This window comes from Cynara cardunculus (assembly GCF_001531365.2).
Source record: "Cynara cardunculus var. scolymus isolate 2C chromosome LG 13, CcrdV1, whole genome shotgun sequence".
Taxonomy (NCBI): Eukaryota; Viridiplantae; Streptophyta; class Magnoliopsida; order Asterales; family Asteraceae; genus Cynara; species Cynara cardunculus.
Window position 1 is genome coordinate 12,973,438 of NC_037540.1, and position 19,331 is coordinate 12,992,768.

The 19,331-nt window shown below is 37.8% G+C and overlaps 1 protein-coding gene and 2 non-coding genes across 3 annotated transcripts; 1 reads left to right on the plus strand and 2 right to left on the minus strand.

Annotated features, from left to right (window-relative positions):
- Positions 1–262: 262 nt before the first annotated feature.
- Positions 263–12,481, plus strand: LOC112525965 (clathrin heavy chain 1). Its single transcript, XM_025136301.1, has 30 exons — positions 263–477; positions 1,003–1,207; positions 2,110–2,198; positions 2,296–2,374; positions 2,485–2,612; positions 3,104–3,202; positions 3,316–3,424; positions 3,840–3,919; positions 3,996–4,223; positions 4,304–4,369; positions 5,657–5,773; positions 5,906–6,103; positions 6,218–6,334; positions 6,474–6,533; positions 6,645–6,731; positions 6,894–6,977; positions 7,058–7,192; positions 7,272–7,334; positions 7,411–7,515; positions 7,637–7,749; positions 7,847–8,099; positions 8,189–8,325; positions 8,412–8,690; positions 8,774–9,776; positions 10,180–10,665; positions 10,754–10,924; positions 11,000–11,185; positions 11,579–11,701; positions 11,794–11,904; positions 11,993–12,481. The coding sequence occupies exons 1-30, from the start codon at positions 433–435 to the stop codon at positions 12,140–12,142; spliced, it is 5,106 nt and encodes a 1,701-aa protein (XP_024992069.1). The 5' UTR covers positions 263–432; the 3' UTR covers positions 12,143–12,481.
- A 3,299-nt stretch (positions 12,482–15,780) lies between these two features.
- Positions 15,781–15,929, minus strand: LOC112526224. Its single transcript, XR_003070551.1, has one exon. It is a non-coding gene; the product is annotated as a U4 spliceosomal RNA (small nuclear RNA).
- Positions 15,930–17,783: 1,854 nt separating this feature from the next.
- On the minus strand, positions 17,784–17,928 carry LOC112526225. Its single transcript, XR_003070552.1, has one exon. It is a non-coding gene; the product is annotated as a U4 spliceosomal RNA (small nuclear RNA).
- Positions 17,929–19,331: the final 1,403 nt, after the last annotated feature.

Consider the following 19,331-nt stretch of genomic DNA (forward strand, 5'->3'; position numbering starts at 1 on the left):
CAAATAAGCAATCCCAAACATCCCCTTATTATGTTACAGATATTCCATAACAAAGGCCAAAAGTTTGGGGGTTATTTTGTAAGTTGAACATAATACAAGGGTGTTTTTTGAATTTATAAACAAAAGGAAGAAAAAATGGAATTTTCATTTTCATCCTCCACCTTCACACACACACTCTCTCTCTCTCCGCTCTATTTTTATTTCGAATTCTTCTTCCTTGGTGTTTTTTCAAGTCTTCGCCTTTGAGACGAACCAGACTACACATACTCTCTCTCCCTCTTTCTCTCTAGATCTCTCACCTCTGAGAGATCGCCGACCGTTTGTTTATTCTGTAGGCCGGAATCTCTCAGCCGGCGGGTCAATCCAATCAAGTCTCTCATAGATCATATCTACATCTGATCTGCAGTCGTTTTGATCTTTTCCGGCACCACCATGGCGGCCGCTAACGCTCCGATTACTATGAAGGAGGCACTCACGGTATGTTAATCAGTCCGGAAACCTAGTTTTATTATAGGCTCATAGATGAACAGATCACACTTATATTGGCTACAACCTAGCTCAAATTTACACGATTTTATCGTTTTCGTAACATTTTTGAGTTATCCAGGGTTAATTGAAATGCCGAAATAGAATTCGGAGCGTCTTTACACTCATATTGTGTAGATTTGTTAGATTCGAGGGTATCTGTTTACTGTATTTCTCCGAAGCCTAATTATATCTTATAAGAAATAGGTTTCCACTTTGGTAACAGAAACGTTGCTCAATTTACGCAATTTTATCGTTTTAGTTACACTGTAGGGTTTCTATTGGTGTTAATTTGATTTGAAGTGTTCATCTTTGCTAGCTTATCTACTCTCGTATTGCTTAGATTTGTTTGATAAGCAGATTTGTTTTTAATTGATATTTTCAGATCCGTGGGATAAATTGATTGATATGATTCTTAATTCATTGGTTGTGAGTGCATTGATTGTTGTTGGTTTGACTTATGTGATGTTGTTGCAGTTGCCCAGCGTAGGCATCAATCCACAGTTTATCACGTTTACCAATGTCACAATGGAGTCGGATAAGTACATTTGCGTCCGTGAAACATCACCTCAGAATAGTGTGGTGATTATCGATATGAGCATGCCTATGCAGCCTCTGAGGAGGCCAATTACCGCCGATTCAGCTCTTATGAATCCTGTTTCCAGGATACTGGCTTTAAAAGGTACTACGTCGGTCTTATGGAAATTATAACAATTGACTTTGGATGCATAGTGATATTGCTTGACTATTTAATAAATCCTAAAGTACTCGTCTATGATGACAAAACAGAGAATTTCTGAAACCAAATTTCAGGTCTCAATTTAATGCAAGTATTGTTGACCAAAATTAATTACCACTAAGATGTTTGGAATTATGACTTGGGGACAACTGAGTAGTTTTTACTAAAAAGTTCTATTGTTGACCAAAATTAATTACCACTAAGATGTTTGGAATTATGACTTGGGGACAACTAGGCAGTTTTTACTATAAAGCTCTCTAAAAGTGAAGTGTTGCATTTAATTCTGGACAACCCAAATCGAAAATTTTGGCTATTTTTGTCAGATGATTGGGTACAATTCATTATGTGATCTGTGTTGGACCTTTTGGTATAAATAAGATCACCCTTTCTTCGCATCACGAATTAGATCTTTAGAATTTTTAGCCCCCACTATAATGGCAAGAGTACTTTCAGATTTCCGAGCTTCTGATAAAGTTAATCTCCAATTCGGTGCTCATTGCTCTTGTAATCTTGTTCATGCTTTTATAGAACTTGGCATCTCTTAAGCTATTGATTTATACCCTGGGAGCATCAAGGTCCACATACTTGCACCCTGTTGTTTAGTCTGAAACGGACCAAGAAGTTGCAGGATTTGAAAACTTCCTAATGCAAGTCATGGTGTTACAAGGCTTGGAATAAACCAGCCTTTTGTTATTTTCTCTATTCACTATGTGAACTCAATAAGAAAGTACAATTTTATAGCATAACATACCAACAAATCGCAGAATTGATATGAAGGTTCTTAGAGAAACACCCAGACCTGTTTTTCACTTTTATAACTAATGCATGGTGTAATTTTCTTCAAGCTCAACTGCCAGGGACTACTCAGGACCACTTACAGATATTTAATATTGAGATGAAAGCCAAGATGAAGTCCTATCAGATGCCTGAGCAGGTAGCAGCAATGATTTGATAATTTTAATGGTTTTCGGCCTTTTTGTTTTTTTGCTAATTGTTACGTTTATATGGTCTTGTCATACTTCTGTCTTCAGGTTGTCTTTTGGAAGTGGATTACTCCAAAGATGTTGGGCATGGTAACCCAGACCTCAGTATATCATTGGTCAATCGAGGGTACATTGTTGTCACTTAACCTGGAACAACACCGCCTCACTTTTTCTCTCCTTTTGGCATGTAAGCTAAATGTTGTATTATGTGAACCCGGTGCAATCTTTTCTGTACAGGTGACTCTGAACCTGCAAAGATGTTTGATAGAACAGCCAATTTATCAAACAATCAGATAATTAACTACAGATGTGATCCATCTGAGAAATGGTTGGTGTTGATTGGAATTGCCCCTGGCTCACCAGAGGTTCGTTGTTATTCTTTGATTGCATGCATCTATTAGTTTTTTTTCCTTATGCTAGGTCTCTTTATCTTTGAGATAAAAGTTGCCATTAGATTGGCTGTAATTTGAGCTCATGCTGTACTCTTATGTGGATGCTGTGCCTTAATCCGTGGTGTCATTTCACATCCCCTTTCCCTTTTATTTTCTTGCTCATTTTTGTGGGAACAGTAACAGGGTTACTCTAATTTGTTATCTTAGTCAATATTGTTCTTTATGTGATTGCTAACATACAGGAGCACATTCTTCAGAATGGGTTGCTCACAAGTAATAGATAGTTGTTGTGCTTGCCATCATATTCAGTAATTATGCAACCTTACGATGTATCCTCCCTTCCAAGCTTATCTGCCTGTTCTAAGTTTTCAATTTGTTAGTATATCATATAGCACAATCTATGGTAAAGTGTTGGCCAAATTTTCCAGTTTTAGTAATCTCCCCACCATTTTTTATCTCAACAGAAACCTCAGCTAGTAAAAGGAAACATGCAGCTTTTTTCTGTTGATCAGCAGCGCAGTCAAGCTCTTGAAGCACATGCAGCATCCTTTGCCTCTTTCAAAGTACAGATGTTCCCCCTTCTGTTAATACTATAGATAAAAGGGGCTGTTTTCTTTTCTATATCCTTCCATCTAAGACAGCTGCACGTGATCACATATTTATATGCCTTGAACAGGTTCCTGGCAATGAGAATCCTTCGATTCTTATTTCTTTTGCAACAAAAAGCTCTAATGCTGGACAGGTTACATCAAAGCTTCATGTAATTGAGCTGGGTGCTCAGCCAGGTTTCATTCTCAACACATGTCATTTCATTTGTTTGTCGTTGCTTTTAGCTGACATAATTTTTTTAGCTGGTATCTGTAATTTATATGCTAATTGCCTAATCCTGGAAAAAGAGAATGAAAATTCTTGAATACAATATTTTGATAGATTTATGTTTCTTGCCCACCATTGAACGGGATGCATCAATCAGGTTGGAACCTTTCATTTTACAAAAAAAGGTCGAAGGTTCCGAAGAACTTTTGCTGTTGTCAACCTCTAAACATGCTATGTGTGTGACATCTCTGCATATGTGAACTTCTTTGCTTGGGGTCTGTTGGTTTAAATTAACATATTTTTGAAGAGATGCATCAATCAGGTTCACTAGCTGGTCAAAAGCCTTTTGCATCTACCTATTAAATTGTGTTTCTATATATGCAGGGAAACCCTCGTTTACTAAGAAACAAGCAGATCTTTTCTTCCCTCCTGACTTTGCAGATGATTTTCCAGTTGCCATGCAGGTACTTTGTCTGTCATTTTTGTTGTTGAAACAGGGAGCTGGATTGTCAGCTAACATATTCATTTTTGACTTTACAGATATCCCACAAATATAGTTTGATCTATGTAATTACCAAGCTGGGACTTCTATTTGTGTATGACCTTGAAACAGCTACCGCGGTGTATAGGAATAGAATCAGTCCAGATCCAATTTTCCTTACCTCTGAAGCTTCATCCGTTGGAGGCTTCTATGCTGTCAATAGACGTGGCCAGGTGTTACTTGCCACTGTAAATGAGTCAACAATCGTGCCTTTCGTCAGTGGACAAGTAATATTTAACAACCTTCCATCCATGATAAATATAGGATTTTCTTTATTTGGAATATGAAAACCAATGTGTTATTGCAGTTAAACAACCTGGAGCTTGCTGTCAATCTTGCTAAAAGAGGAAACCTTCCTGGTGCAGAGAATCTGGTAAATCTCTCTATTCTTCTTGTCTTTCATCGTCTCTCTGTTTCTTTAACCAACTTTGGAGGTAGATTGAAAAGATATACTAGCATAAGTGGTTTTATCTTTCTATTTCTGTCAATAGTTCAGAGACGGTAAAATTATGATATTGTACGCTGCTCACTTGGTTATAAAAGAATATTTCAATTAAGCTATCCCACCCCTGGTAGTTGCAGCATCCAGTACGGCTATCGAAAAAAAAGAGCCATGGCCCTTGGTTCAGCAATTTCACGAACCAAAACAGCTAGGGCGAAAATGTGACATTTTTGTCATATTAAATCTATTTGGAGCATTAACATAAACATTAGAACACACCATGTTGGATTTCAGTCCCATTGAGTTGGCTACTCTTTTGCTAAGGAAATAAAGTACTACCTCATCTCCGGATTGTGTAGTGGCTTCATGAGGCTAGTGGTGGTTGATCATAATGGTATTGGTTATCCCCAATGCTACAAATGTTTGAAGCTGACAGAAAGCCAATAGAAACTGTAAAGTGATGAAACCCAATAGAGATTATAGAATGCTAACCGCCAGAGTCTTAATGGCACACACTTTTATCTAAAGACCATTTCTTTGGATGTGGAGGACAACACATTTTTTGTTGGAGTCTACCTCAGAGTAGAGTTTAGGTTGCTGGCAGTAATGCATCTTTCTTTGGAGATGTAGTGGATATGGAGAATTTTGCTTAGATCAATAGGTGGAATAAGTTATTGAAGCCGACTTTAGCGTTTATGATTTATCAGAGATGACAGAACCATGTCTTAGTACAAGTGTGGTTGTTGCTGAAGTAATGAAGCTGGGAGATATAAGATCAGTTGTTTAATAGGGAATGGCCTACACGTGTAGCAAGGACACACATAGTAAGGCATCTTGAGACTTTATTTTAGGCTGGGAGATTCAAGTGGCACATGCCTCTACTAACATTTCCGTTGACGATATAAAATCTTTACTTTCTGCCTGGAACCAGTCACAAACAACTGGCCAGCCAGACCTGTATAGAAGTGGAAGAGTTCATCAATCATGTATGTTATGAAGCATTCTTTTTCTATGATTACTGACTAGACATGATAATGTTTTAAATAGAAGTGGAAGAGTTCCATTTGTTTATAAGTTCATTGGATAGTAATCAATTCAGACACTGGAAAAAGATTAGATCAAGGATTGCCGAACTTGATCAATACTTGCCTGTTGGTAAATGGCGATGTTCTTTCCATTGGACAATGATAGACTGATTGACTTCTACTTTTATCCCAGGTTGTCCAACGATTTCAAGAATTGTTTGCTCAAACCAAGTACAAGGAAGCTGCTGAGCTTGCTGCAGAATCTCCTCAAGGCATTCTCCGTACACCAGATACAGTTGCAAAATTTCAGGTGTCTTGCTTTTATAAATTTTAATAGCATCACTGAATTTTACTTCTCTGGATGTTACATTTGCAGGGTTTACTCCTGATTAGAGAATTCTTTCATTTCAACTTTCTATAACCTCTATATGTGTCGTTACAGAGTGTACCTGTGCAAGCTGGACAAACACCACCATTGCTGCAGTACTTTGGGACCCTTCTAACTAAAGGAAAGCTGAATGCATTTGAATCCTTGGAGTTATCTCGTCTTGTTGTGAATCAGAACAAGAAGAATCTTTTGGAAAACTGGTTGGCTGAGGATAAGCTGGAATGTAGTGAGGAGCTTGGAGATCTTGTGAAAGTATGGAATCTGAAAATTTTGATGCTTTCCAGTTGTTTACGTCCACCAATTGTTCTTGTTTTGGTTATGATATATCTTCCACGTATAAACCTTGGGTTCCCTGTTTACCTGTAGACTGTGGACAATGATCTTGCATTGAAAATTTACATTAAAGCAAGAGCAACACCAAAAGTTGTTGCAGCTTTTGCTGAGCGGAGGGAGTTCGACAAAATTCTGATCTACTCCAAGCAGGTAGGTGTAACTTTCATTTCAGTAACTATTGGTGTTCTAGTAGAAACTTATTCCAAGTGATATGCTTCTCTGCTAGTATAGTTTCAGAACATTTTTTATTGCCATGAATTGTCCTATAACCACTCCTGATCTGGCGCAGGTTGGGTATACACCTGATTATTTATTTCTTCTGCAAACAATTCTTCGATCAGATCCTCAGGTACCAGTAAAAAACAAATTTACATGTTATTTTATTTGCTCAGAATGTCTTTCTTAATGATTAAGAATCGCAATTGGGATTCCTGCAAGTATGATTTGTTGCTCTCTGCAGGGTGCTGTTAATTTTGCTTTAATGATGTCCCAAATGGAGGGAGGTTGTCCAGTTGATTACAATACAATAACAGATCTTTTCCTCCAGGTATTTTAACTATATATATATACACAACATGTTCACATTTGCTAATTATTTTAACTGGTTCTATGATTTCAAAGCCTCTGACTTCCGCAAGCATGCAGTTATACTGATCCTATAGTTCAAATTGGTTTTTAAATGCTACTTTTCCCCTTTCAATATCTTCAGAGGAATTTGATACGGGAGGCTACTGCTTTTCTTTTGGATGTCCTTAAGCCCAATCAGCCAGAACATGCTCACCTGCAAACTAAGGTACACCTTACATGCCATTGATGCTATTGAACTTCAGCATTGAACTGAAGAATCATTCTCAAAATTTCTATTCTTTACAGGTTCTTGAAATCAACCTTGTGACATTCCCTAATGTTGCTGATGCCATATTAGCCAATGGTATGTTCAGTCACTATGACCGTCCTCGCATTGCTCAACTTTGTGAGAAAGCAGGTCTTTTCGTTCGAGCCCTTCAGGTTGGCTATTGTGCTGAAACTTGTCTGTTTTCTATGAAGAAATATCATCTGCTTGATTGAAACTTCGTGCTTTCTGCAGCATTACAGTGAACTGCCAGATATTAAACGTGTCATTGTGAACACTCATGCAATTGAGCCACAGGTTTGTCTAATACTGGACTTGTGTAATTACATTGTGTGGTTTATCTTAATTAGCATCTGACTCTCTTTTATTTCAGTCTCTCGTAGAATTCTTTGGCACACTATCAAAGGAGTGGGCACTGGAGTGTATGAAGGATCTTTTACTGGTCAATCTAAGGGGAAACCTTCAGATAATTGTGCAGGTATATAAGAGCTCTTATTTCTATGTGAACAGTTATATGAAGTCAAACCGAGGGAAGCAGAAGTTGGTTAGCTCTCTGTGCTCGCCATTTTCTAATCTGCTGACTGTTGTATCAACTGTAGGTTGCCAAAGAATACTGTGAGCAGCTGGGTGTTGAAGCATGTATCAAACTCTTTGAGCAATTTAAATCATATGAAGGCCTATACTTCTTTTTGGGGTCGTATTTGAGCTCCAGGTAATGTGGTTAGAAATGACACCCATATACGCAAAAAATCTTACTTTGACCGTGGATCTGATTTGTACCAAGTAGTAACTAATGTTCGATATCACAGCGAGGATCCTGATATCCACTTCAAGTACATTGAGGCAGCTGCAAAGACAGGACAAATTAAGGAGGTTGAGCGTGTAACAAGAGAGTCGAATTTTTATGATGCTGAAAAGGCCAAAAATTTTCTAATGGAAGCCAAACTTCCTGATGCAAGGCCATTGATCAATGTGTGTGACCGTTTTGGCTTTGTCCCGGATCTCACTCACTATCTCTATACCAACAACATGCTCCGTTATATTGAAGGTTATGTTCAGAAGGTATGGTCCGTGGTAGAGAATTATTGTTGTTCATCTAGAAGAGTTTGCAAAATCTTGTGTATCTGAGTGCTTATGGGATATTTGTATAGGTCAACCCAGGGAACGCTCCTTTAGTTGTAGGACAGCTTTTAGATGACGAGTGTCCTGAGGATTTCATCAAAGGCTTGATTCTATCTGTTCGTTCTCTGCTTCCAGTTGAGCCCCTTGTGGATGAGTGTGAAAAGAGGTGTGTTCTCTCTTCACCTAATTGTTCTTTTTTTGTGTTAATTGTATTAGTTTGCATCCTTATGGTATTTGCTTGTGGCTTTCCAGGAACCGACTTCGGTTACTTACCCAGTTTTTAGAGCATCTTGTGAGTGAAGGAAGTCAAGATGTCCATGTCCACAATGCTTTGGGTAAAATTATCATAGATAGTAACAACAATCCAGAGCACTTCCTCACCACCAACCCGTATTACGATTCACGTGTTGTCGGTAAATACTGTGAGAAGCGTGATCCTACGCTTGCTGTTGTTGCATATCGCAGAGGGCAATGTGACGAAGAACTTGTCAATGTAACAAACAAGAATTCTCTGTTCAAGCTGCAAGCCAGGTACTTGACTTGTGGTTTGTTATTTATCATCCCAGATGAATTGGCTGGTGTTTCTTTGGGACTAATATCTATTTTTGTTTTAGATATGTTGTGGAGAGGATGGATGCTGATCTCTGGGAGAAGGTTCTTGACCCTGAGAATGAATACAGGAGGCAACTCATTGATCAAGTTGTCTCAACTGCTTTGCCTGAAAGCAAGAGCCCGGAGCAGGTTTCTGCTGCTGTTAAAGCTTTTATGACTGCTGATCTTCCCCACGAGTTAATCGAGCTTCTTGAGAAAATTGTCCTTCAGAACTCCGCTTTCAGTGGAAACTTCAACCTCCAAAACCTGCTTATCTTGACAGCCATCAAGGCTGATCCATCTCGAGTGATGGACTACATCAATAGATTAGATAACTTTGATGGACCTGCTGTTGGAGAGGTGGCTGTAGAAGCACAACTGTATGAAGAGGCATTTGCAATATTCAAGAAGTTCAACTTGAATGTGCAAGCCGTTAATGTTCTGTTAGATAATATCCAAAGTATTCCACGGGCTGTTGAGTTTGCCTTCCGTGTTGAAGAAGATGCTGTTTGGAGTCAGGTGGCCAAAGCCCAGCTCAGGGACGGGCTAGTGAGTGAGGCGATAGAGTCGTTCATTCGTGCCGATGATGCTACCCAATTCTTGGATGTAATCCGTGCTTCTGAAGACACAGAGTGCTACCATGATTTGGTGAAATATCTACTGATGGTGAGACAGAAGACCAAGGAGTCCAAGGTGGACAGTGAGCTCATCTATGCGTATGCCAAGATTGATAGATTGAGTGACATTGAGGAGTTCATCCTCATGCCGAATGTTGCCAACCTCCAAAATGTTGGTGATCGGTTGTTTGATGAAGCATTGTATGAAGCTGCTAAGATAATATACGCTTTCATCTCCAACTGGGCGAAGCTTGCTGTCACACTTGTAAGGCTGCAACAGTTTCAAGGTGCTGTCGATGCCGCTCGTAAAGCGAATAGTGCAAAGACATGGAAAGAAGTTTGCTTTGCCTGTGTTGATGCTGAGGAGTTCCGCTTGGCTCAGATCTGTGGTCTCAATATTATTGTGCAGGTGAAATTTTTATCCTTCAGCCGATATATACATATATATATATATATATATACATATATATACATATATATATACATATATATATATATATACATATATATATATATATATGTTGAAGTATATAATATTTTATATACTGCAAAACTCATACACACTTCTTGAAATTGGTGAGGCTTCATTGATCTCCAGGGAGGCTGGGCTCTACAGGTAACCTGGGCATCAGTGGGCCAATGACCCTTTGGTATCATTGGTTTAATACCTCACATGAATGTGGTTTTTGCAAGTTATAAGTTTAAAAAATACACCAAGTTTTGAGGCTGTTTCACGGAACGTCTTTTTGTATGGTGTATGTTCCTTTTTTATAATAATGGCAAGGGTAAGTACTTTGTTTCTGGAATTTTAGGTGGATGATCTGGAAGAGGTGAGTGAGTACTACCAAAATAGAGGATGCTTCAATGAGCTTATCTCTCTCATGGAGAGTGGTCTAGGTTTGGAGCGAGCTCACATGGGCATCTTCACCGAGTTGGGTGTGCTTTATGCCAGATACCGTTATGAGAAGCTGATGGAGCATATTAAACTTTTCTCGACACGCCTCAACATCCCAAAGCTAATCCGTGCTTGTGATGAACAACAGCACTGGAAGGAACTTACCTATTTGTATATTCAATATGATGAGTTTGATAATGCTGCAACTACTGTCATGAATCATTCTCCAGATGCTTGGGATCATATGCAGTTCAAGGATATTGTAGTTAAAGTGGCGAATGTGGAGCTCTATTACAAGGCTGTTCACTTCTACCTACAAGAGCATCCCGACCTTATCAACGATGTTCTCAATGTCCTTGCACTACGTGTTGACCATACACGTGTGGTTGACATAATGCGTAAGGTAAGGGAGCTTAATTTTTTATTTTTCAACTTACATAACCATGCGAATTGAGGTTCCTAATATCGTGTTTCTGACTTCATTTATGCAGGCGGGACACCTTCATCTTGTTAAACCATACATGGTTGCAGTTCAGAGCAATAACGTATCTGCTGTAAACGAGGCACTGAATGAAATATATGTTGAGGAGGAAGACTATGATAGATTGCGTGAATCTATTGATTTACATGATAACTTTGATCAGATTGGCCTTGCACAAAAGGTTGGCTCAGCTGAAGGTTCAAACTTCTTCCCTTTTTTCTTGTACTGATTTCTTTTATTGTTTACTCCCTGGCAGATTGAGAAACATGAGCTTCTTGAGATGAGGCGTGTTGCTGCATATATCTACAAGAAAGCAGGTAGATGGAAGCAATCCATTACATTGTCGAAGAAAGACAAGGTGTACAAAGATGCCATGGAGACTGCCTCACAATCTGGGGATCGTGAGCTTGCAGAAGAGCTGCTTGTTTATTTCATTGAGCAGGTATGCCTGTTTTACCGAATACTCTCTCAGTCCCAAGAATGAATGTCCACAATGAAAAAGGCACACAATTTTAATAACGTGTGATTATTACACTTCTGAATTAACTAAATGGCAATTTTACCCTTAATAATAGGAGTAACGAATTTTTCCATCTCATAATTAACGGTAGAATTGGAAAGTATGCACTTATTTTTGAAAGCTAACACTTAGTTTGGGACGAACCAAAATAGAAATGTGGACGCTTATTTTGGGATGAAGGCAGTATGAACTACTTTTACAAATTATACTTACATTGTATGTTACTTTCAGTTATTCTTGCTATTACCCACTTTTCGTAATTGTTATGACCGCTTTTGAAGTTTTTGAGTGGTTACTTTTTACTTGATTGTGCAGGGAAAGAAAGAGTGCTTTGCTTCCTGTCTCTTTGTTTGTTATGATCTCATTCGCGCAGATGTGGCTCTTGAGCTGGCCTGGTTGAACAACATGATCGACTTTGCCTTCCCATATCTGCTTCAGGTAAACTGACCACATCTTCACTCCTGATGGAACTTAGATTTTTATGTTCATTGTCTCGAATCAAAATAGTCTCATTCTTCGTTTTATTGCAGTTTATCCGTGAATATACTGGCAAGGTTGATGAACTAATCAAGGACAAGATAGAAGCAGTGAAGGAGACTAAAGCCAAGGAGAATGAAGAGCAGGATGTCATCAAACAGCAGGTTTTTGCTTGTTTCAGTCTTGTTTTTTGCTTTGTGTAATTAATTAATGAAAGAACTGTATTGATGACACTGCGTTGATTGGTTGCAGAATATGTATGCCCAACTACTGCCACTTGCTCTACCTGCGCCACCGGGTATGGGTGGTGGATATGGTCAACCTGGACCACCACCGCCAATGGGTGGAATGGGAATGCCACCAATGCCTCCATTTGGAATGCCACAAATGGGCTCCTATTGATTTCGTGAATACTTGCTAATATGGTGAAGAGGACAAATCGACATGGGTTCCACTTGGTGCTTTTCTTCATCGTTCCCATTCTTGAGGTTGAAATTAAAGAATAACGAAGTTGATGTGTGGATAAGTTTTTCTTGTAATATTCTTTGGGTAGCCGTAGCTGAGGCATTTTTTTGCAGCTGGTAGGGCAGCGTGATGAGTACAATTATATGTATTGTGTACCAAAACAAAGGGGTTCGATAGGATGTATATGCTACTTCTTGTATGCTCTCTCTCGACTACTTCATGTATTTTCTCTCGAGACTTCAATAGCATCTGTTTTCTTTTGGAGTTTATTTCTCATTCTTTTGATTTTATTTTGCAATATGATATTTGTAAACCTAAAACATTTATGTGAACTTCCTTTCTTGTAGCTAGGGTTGGTTATTATCCTGCCTTCGAGATGTTTTTTAGCCTTGTTCTTCACTTTATGAACACAATCAGCTTCTCGGCCCACTTTGATAGTTTTGGCATCCTTTGCGTACGAACAAGCCTTTGAGGTCATGGCCTCTTCGTGCTGATGAAATGCTTTAAAGTTTAAACCAAACAAACCTAACCTAGTATTATATTGTTTTTGAGTAGGATTTGTTTGAATAAAGTTAACCAGTCTCAAAATCATACATTTCATTCCTATCCACCAATGAAATTAACAAATATTAGATTTTTATTTATTTTAAATTTATTTAATTTTGTGTTTACTTTCTTTCTCTATTTACATGTATTCATATGATTGATGAACATGAATTGAGAATTCGGCACATGTGATTTTTATTTGTAAAGGGTGGCAGACCCCTACCCTAAATAGTAGAATGATCGTTTACTTGATAACCCTTGACTTGTATAAAAGTGTGAACGAAAAGAAAAAGAAAAGGGTAAGGAAAAAAGACTTGCAAATAGTAAGAACCATAAAGAAAAGGAAAAAAAAGTCACAAAGGAACATATAGAGAGCTGAGAAACGCACAATCTGTCCATCTGAGAGCATCTTCAGTCATGAAACTGTTACGAGTTCTATAAAATTGTCATTTCATTTTACTGACATGCCACATCACCATTCATAAATCTCAAAAAGTCGAGGTATTTCGAATTGTTTTCATTTTCCCTCACTCTCGTCTTCTTATTATACTATAGGTACAGGTGCCCTCCTTAAATCTACTACCCTACTATGTCTCCAAAAAATCATATCAAATGTTTTATATTTATAGAATCAACAATATATTTAATCGTATAAAAAGTTTTGATTCAAGGCATAAGCGAGAAATTTCTAAAGTAAAAGAGTTAAATTGTGAAACTGTAGTAGATTCTAATTTAAAAAAAAAAAGTTAAGGTAATATGCACATGAGCGTGTCATAAGAAGCCCTTGTTAGGAAACACAAACGCCTTTTGTTACTAACAAAATTAACTACCATTTTCGTACCTCTTCTAATTTCTGCATTTTAAACTACTCGTCCTTACCTAAGCCTTAAAATGTTGCATTTGATCATTAGTTGTCCCACGAGGCATCAAAACAATCGGAGATTCTACATGTTTGGAGCCATAAACTTTGGATGCAATTAAATTACTTCAAATAAAACGGGTTTGTAAACTTTACTTTAACAATCAAATAAATCATTGTGGAAGCAAAATCACAGTTATTACAAAATCAACTTCACAATAAATTGATTTAGGGCCGTTTACCAAACGCTTACTCGGATAATCGCTTACCAAGTACCATTACCTCACCGGATGAATATGGTAAAGACCAAGAATCTTACCCGATAAGAGCGAGACAATGACCAAGAGTCTTACCCGGTAAGTGAGGGCGACGGCTCTTACCACGGTAAGCGCTTACCGGGTAAATTGTTGCATACGATGTCGTTTTGGTGGATTGAAATCTTACCCGCCAAGTAAATCATAGTGTTAAATTTTACCGGTAAACACTTACCGGGTAAGTGTTTGGTAAACGGCCCCTAATCAAGTTCAAGCCCCAACAATTCTCATAAATTATATTCGTTAAAAATATATATTTATTTATAAAAACCTAGACCATGCAATTTTATTTGATTACAATATATTATTCCAACAATGGTTGAACTGTTTGTTCAACTTTGTAAAGTAGGGTGGGTAAGTCGTGTGTCCCAAGGGTAGATAGATGACGTCATCTTTCATTCATTCCGAAAAGAAATTCAACTTTTTATTGTAGGTTAAGGAGTTGTTTGACAATTGTTGAATGATTTGGTGTAGAATGATTAACTTGTCAGAATGATTAAGAGGCTCTCATGATATAGTTAAAAATGAAATATAATTGTTTGTTTGTTGTGTACAATAAAATTAGGGCTCTTAATGGTTCAGAGAGATCCATGATACAAAATCATTCATAGGGTTTTAAAACTATTTAGAGACATACTTTTTTTTTTGTCAAACAAGATTCACCTATTAACGATTCAGATGATGCCTCTTAATGAAACTATTAAAAGGTAAACAAACAACCCCTAAGCCGCATAGACAATTCCAAAAGAATTTGATATTGCGAGAGATCCTTTTATGCGAAGGTTTTGAACATATAGACCACATATGTAATTTAGCTAAAGTATAGGGGCCATAGACGCAAAGATACGGCAACTAGCAATTTCTGATCTTTAACCACCACGGATCTATTTTTACCGCCACGGATTTGTTGGTTTCCTTTTATCTCTCCTTTGCCGAGTCTGTTTAATGGTTGGAACGTAAAAGCTCGATGCCTGAATCCATGGCGGTTTCTCTAAATGCAGTTGTCGGATTCACTTTCCAGGTATTTTACTACTTTTTACCTTCATATCTTTACTTTATCATTGCTTGAATTTGTTCTTATTTATCTATTTCAAATGCCAGATTGATTTGTTAGTTTACGAAATTGATCATTGGACTCGGTTATATCTGGAGTAGATATCATTTTTATTAACCAATTTGTGTTTATTTTATGAGTTGGATTGGGAGAACTTGATGCATTTTTGTGTTTACTTGATTTGAATTCTGAGTACAAAGCTTTAATTAGCATTCTGTTTGCGGTGGTAGAAATAAATTGATAAGTGCTGTTCCAAGGATATATAATAAACCTACACTGGTCACTAGGACAACTGTTCCTTCGTGCTCGTGCCTCTCATGTCTATTTCTTAACTTTCAGCGTTAAATTATAGTTTCAGGAGTTGCAATTTTCGATAAACTGACATGACTTATTAAGACCTCTAGTGCCTGAAGACATGAAACTAGTTGTTTACTTTTCATCCAAAAAAGAGTATTTTGAAATGTGTGCTTGTCGAGGAGCATGCATAAACTGAAAGACTTGATTCACAGCAAACGTCATGTCGGGCCGGGTCAACGTGAAAGACATTAGGCCTCCCACCATACTTGTATAGTTCCTTGGATCAAGTCTTTCTTTTGAGTAAAGCCAAAGCCTTTTGCGACTAGACTGACCTTTTCCTGCTAAGAGGAATCACATTTTGAAATGTGAAAAGTACTTCCAACATTTTGATGTGAAAAGTACTTCCAACATTTTGATAAGCACGCTACTCCTCGAGTCACAAGAAAAAACCGGATAGGTTTGACTAAAGCAATTAGCAAAAGTTTGTCAACTGGAAAATTGTAGGGTTTATCCCAAAAGGAAACCTTCCAGAAATTCTCGACGGCCAAGGCAGAACCCAAGCCAAGGAGGGGGTTTGGAAATAGTTTTCAACTAGCAATTGACGTGCCTCGGTTAGTACCTCATTAGCTACGTCATTGCCCCAAGCGCAAAGATGCTTTTTAACATGGCCACCCCCACCATTTTATTTCTAATTTCTCTTTCTTTTGCCTCCCATTGCCTGTCGATGTGGGACTTCGACACATTTTAGTGAGTCTTTTGACTAGTTATTAAATGTTTAAAATGTCGCTACAAAAGTGAAAGAACTTGTAGACCAAGATAGACGTCATAGATATCTTGAAGGGAACGTTGCATTTTTGGGGCAACCCAAAATAGATATGGTTGAACTGATCTTGGATGAATGGGTAAATGATTTATAGAAGGAATGAGAACCGAGGAGCATCAATTTATCTTGAAGAAAGATTTGAAATTACCCTTTTGGGAAGAGAGAACCACATAATAAGTATCAAGTAGAGCAATGTCTAGCCCAGACTTTGCCGGAATATCATAACAACGAATAGGAATGAAACGGCTATAGCTCCTATATGAACTACTGGGAAGATCAATTTTTAAAAGCCCCAACAGGCATGCCCATGTACCTATGGAATCAACAATTCTCCTCATGCTTTTTCTTTTTCATTCACGATTTGATGTTCTATATTCCTCTCTAGTCTAGATTCCTCGTCAGGGCATGAGCTGAGATTCTTTCGTTTTCTTTATCAGAGAGGGGCCCCTTGTTGAGCGGGGCTGGCAAAATGCCTACGGTTAAAAACCACCGACATGTCAAGATCAAAATTCGGACTATGACATAGGGAAAGCAGCCCCTGGACATTGACCTACCATTCGAAGGGTGTTGACTTTCATTATCAGGGTATTTTCGAGGGGTGGATAGGTGGCCGATCGTGTTTCTTGAGAGGGTTGTATCCAAGTTATTCGACCAGGATTTCTCCGAAGCGGTTAGTTTCCCGGAAAAAAGGAACTTGATGATGTTCTTCTCCCATCGTGGTATCTATCTGAATCAACCTTCAGTTGCTGGTTATAGCCCTGCTGTTACGTCTTACTTGCCTTCTATCCGCTCTGGTCCTTCGATGAGCTGATTTTTAATTGCAAAAGTGATAGCTTATATAACTGCATATATCCAAGCATCCAATCCATCCGAATCTTGGGTCCGGGCCATCTCTATTTCATGAGGCAGTTCCCTTCCACAACTGAGTACCCTGTCCCCGGACCTGTGATCACTGGGCTCCCATTAATTGATCATAAAGATATCGTGGAAATGCTGCACAGACCCATATATGTAAGTTATCGATTAATGAATTTCGTGGAATAAGAAGAGCTCATCGAAATGGACCCCTTTTTCCTCTAGGAATTAGTATTCCTATCATTGCCTTCAATCATGATTCTGAGCATGATCCTTGGGCTACTAATTGCTTGCTCTTTTGAGTAAAGATGATGTACAGCAACAGAAGTTCATCGAATGAATATATCAACATGGGGAAGAACTTGTATCACCCATTATGCCTTCATTGCACTCCAAATGAAACTTAAATGCCAGTCTTATTCTTCACTCCGTTTGTTTTTTTGTTGATGATTGACTAAATTTCCGATAGATACTTATGAAGAGTGGTTTTAGCTGTTATTTTAGGCGTGTAGTCAATTGCTGGTATTTGTTCAAGTTGCTATATATATTGCTAGAATATAACCCAAAACAGTTGTTATGTATCTTTACAGTACCATTTTTTATCTCTTGGAACAGCATATAGATTCGGGTGATAAATTTGGTGGGTTTTGCCATTTGAAATCCCATAACATAAAGGCAAGTAGGCAACCAGAGAGAACCAAACCTACAGGTGTAGATAAGAAGCCAGTGATTCGAAAAAGGCAAAACGTTCAATTTTTTTAATTTTTAAACTAGGCAACTTGTAAATCAGTTGGTTAAAAAGTTCATAAACTTGAAAATTGTAGGGCTTATCCCATAAGGGAACCCTTCCAGAAATTCTCGACAGCTTAGGCAGAACCTGAGCTGAGGAGGGGGTTTGGAAATAGTTTTCAACCAGCAATTGACGCGCCTCGGTTATTACATCATTAGCTGCGTCATTGCCCCAAGCGCAAAGATGCTTTACAATGTTGCTCATTTCACCCTTTATTCTAACCTCTCTTTCTACCTACCTTCAGTTGCCCACCAATGTGGGACTTCGATACATTTTAATGAGAATTTTTAAGTAAATGTTTATACAAAAGCAAAAGAACTTGTAGACCAGAATTAAGGTCACGGATATTTTGAAGTGGTTGTTAGTAGCCAAATAGGCAACTTTGAATTGAATCTTACTAGCAAAGGAAAAGTTGCATTTTTGAGACATCCCAAAATAGAAAATTGTTGCATTCTTCTTGGATGAATGTCTAATGATTAATAAAAGGAATGAAAACTTAGAAACATCAATTTATCTTAAAGTTTTCGAAATAATCCTTCCGGGAAAAGACGTATTGTGAAATGGACCCTATTCTTCTATGGAAGGTGTGTTTATTACCTTCAATCATGATTCTCTGCATCTTTAGACTAGTAATTGCTTGCTTATTCGAGTAAGAATAATGTACAACAGAACTTCATTGAAGAAATATATCAACATGGGGAAGAAGTTGTGTCACTAATTATGTTGTATGCATCGAGTTCCTTGCACTTCAAGCTAAACTCCCTTTAATGGTTACTAATGCAACCGTTTTTTCTCCCCTTTGATTGTTTCTTTGTTCATTTTTTTGATATACGAAACTGACAATAGATATCTACACGCATAATCATTTACAGACCCAATAAATCATACAAACTTAATTTTCATGTGTTATTTCTTATATGAAACACGTGTGAAAATGTAGTGATTATACAGTGCTGTTTCATATGTGAGAGGAAAAACAGTTGTGAACATTTCACATATGAAACAACACCGTATAAACACTACATTTTCACATGTGTTGTTTCATATACGAAACAAGTCAACCAACACATGAAAATTGGTTGGTAAGTTTATAGAAGTATTGGGTTTGTAAAAGAAGGGGTCTCTACTCTCTAGATATCCATGCCTTTCTGAAAGATACTTTTAGTTGTTATTTAGGTGTTTAGCTAATTGCTAGAATTTGTTCAACTCGTTATATATGCTGTGAACAATAGATATCTAGAGCCCTTAGGTATAAGAACCGAAAACAGTTCTATTGTATCTCAAAGAGCTATTAGTTAAATAGTTGATCATCTCTGTATCTATTGTTATTTAGGATCATTCTGTAACTATTTCACCTTTCTTTCCAGCTGTTTTCATTTATTTCCTTAAATCAATTGCAAATTTATGCCTGATAAGTGAAACCACGTTCTCTTTTCTGTGATTACTTTTTTTCTCTCTTAAAACAGAGTTTGGTGATAAAATTGTATCCAAAATCAAATAGTAAAAGCTTATCAACTGGATAAGTGTAGGGCTTATCCCATAAGGGAACCCTTCCAGAAATTCTCGACAGCTTAGGCAGAACCCAAGC

What these genes read in the sequence shown, in the direction of transcription:
- LOC112525965 (XM_025136301.1), top strand. Translation starts at nt 433, where the DNA reads ATGGCGGCCGCTAACGCTCCGATTACTATGAAGGAGGCACTCACG. An exon ending in CCTATCAGATGCCTGAGCAG is followed by an intron (nt 2,199 to 2,295) that starts GTAGCAGCAATG and finishes TTCTGTCTTCAG; the next exon opens with GTTGTCTTTTGGAAGTGGAT. An exon ending in CCTTCCCATATCTGCTTCAG is followed by an intron (nt 11,702 to 11,793) that starts GTAAACTGACCA and finishes GTTTTATTGCAG; the next exon opens with TTTATCCGTGAATATACTGG.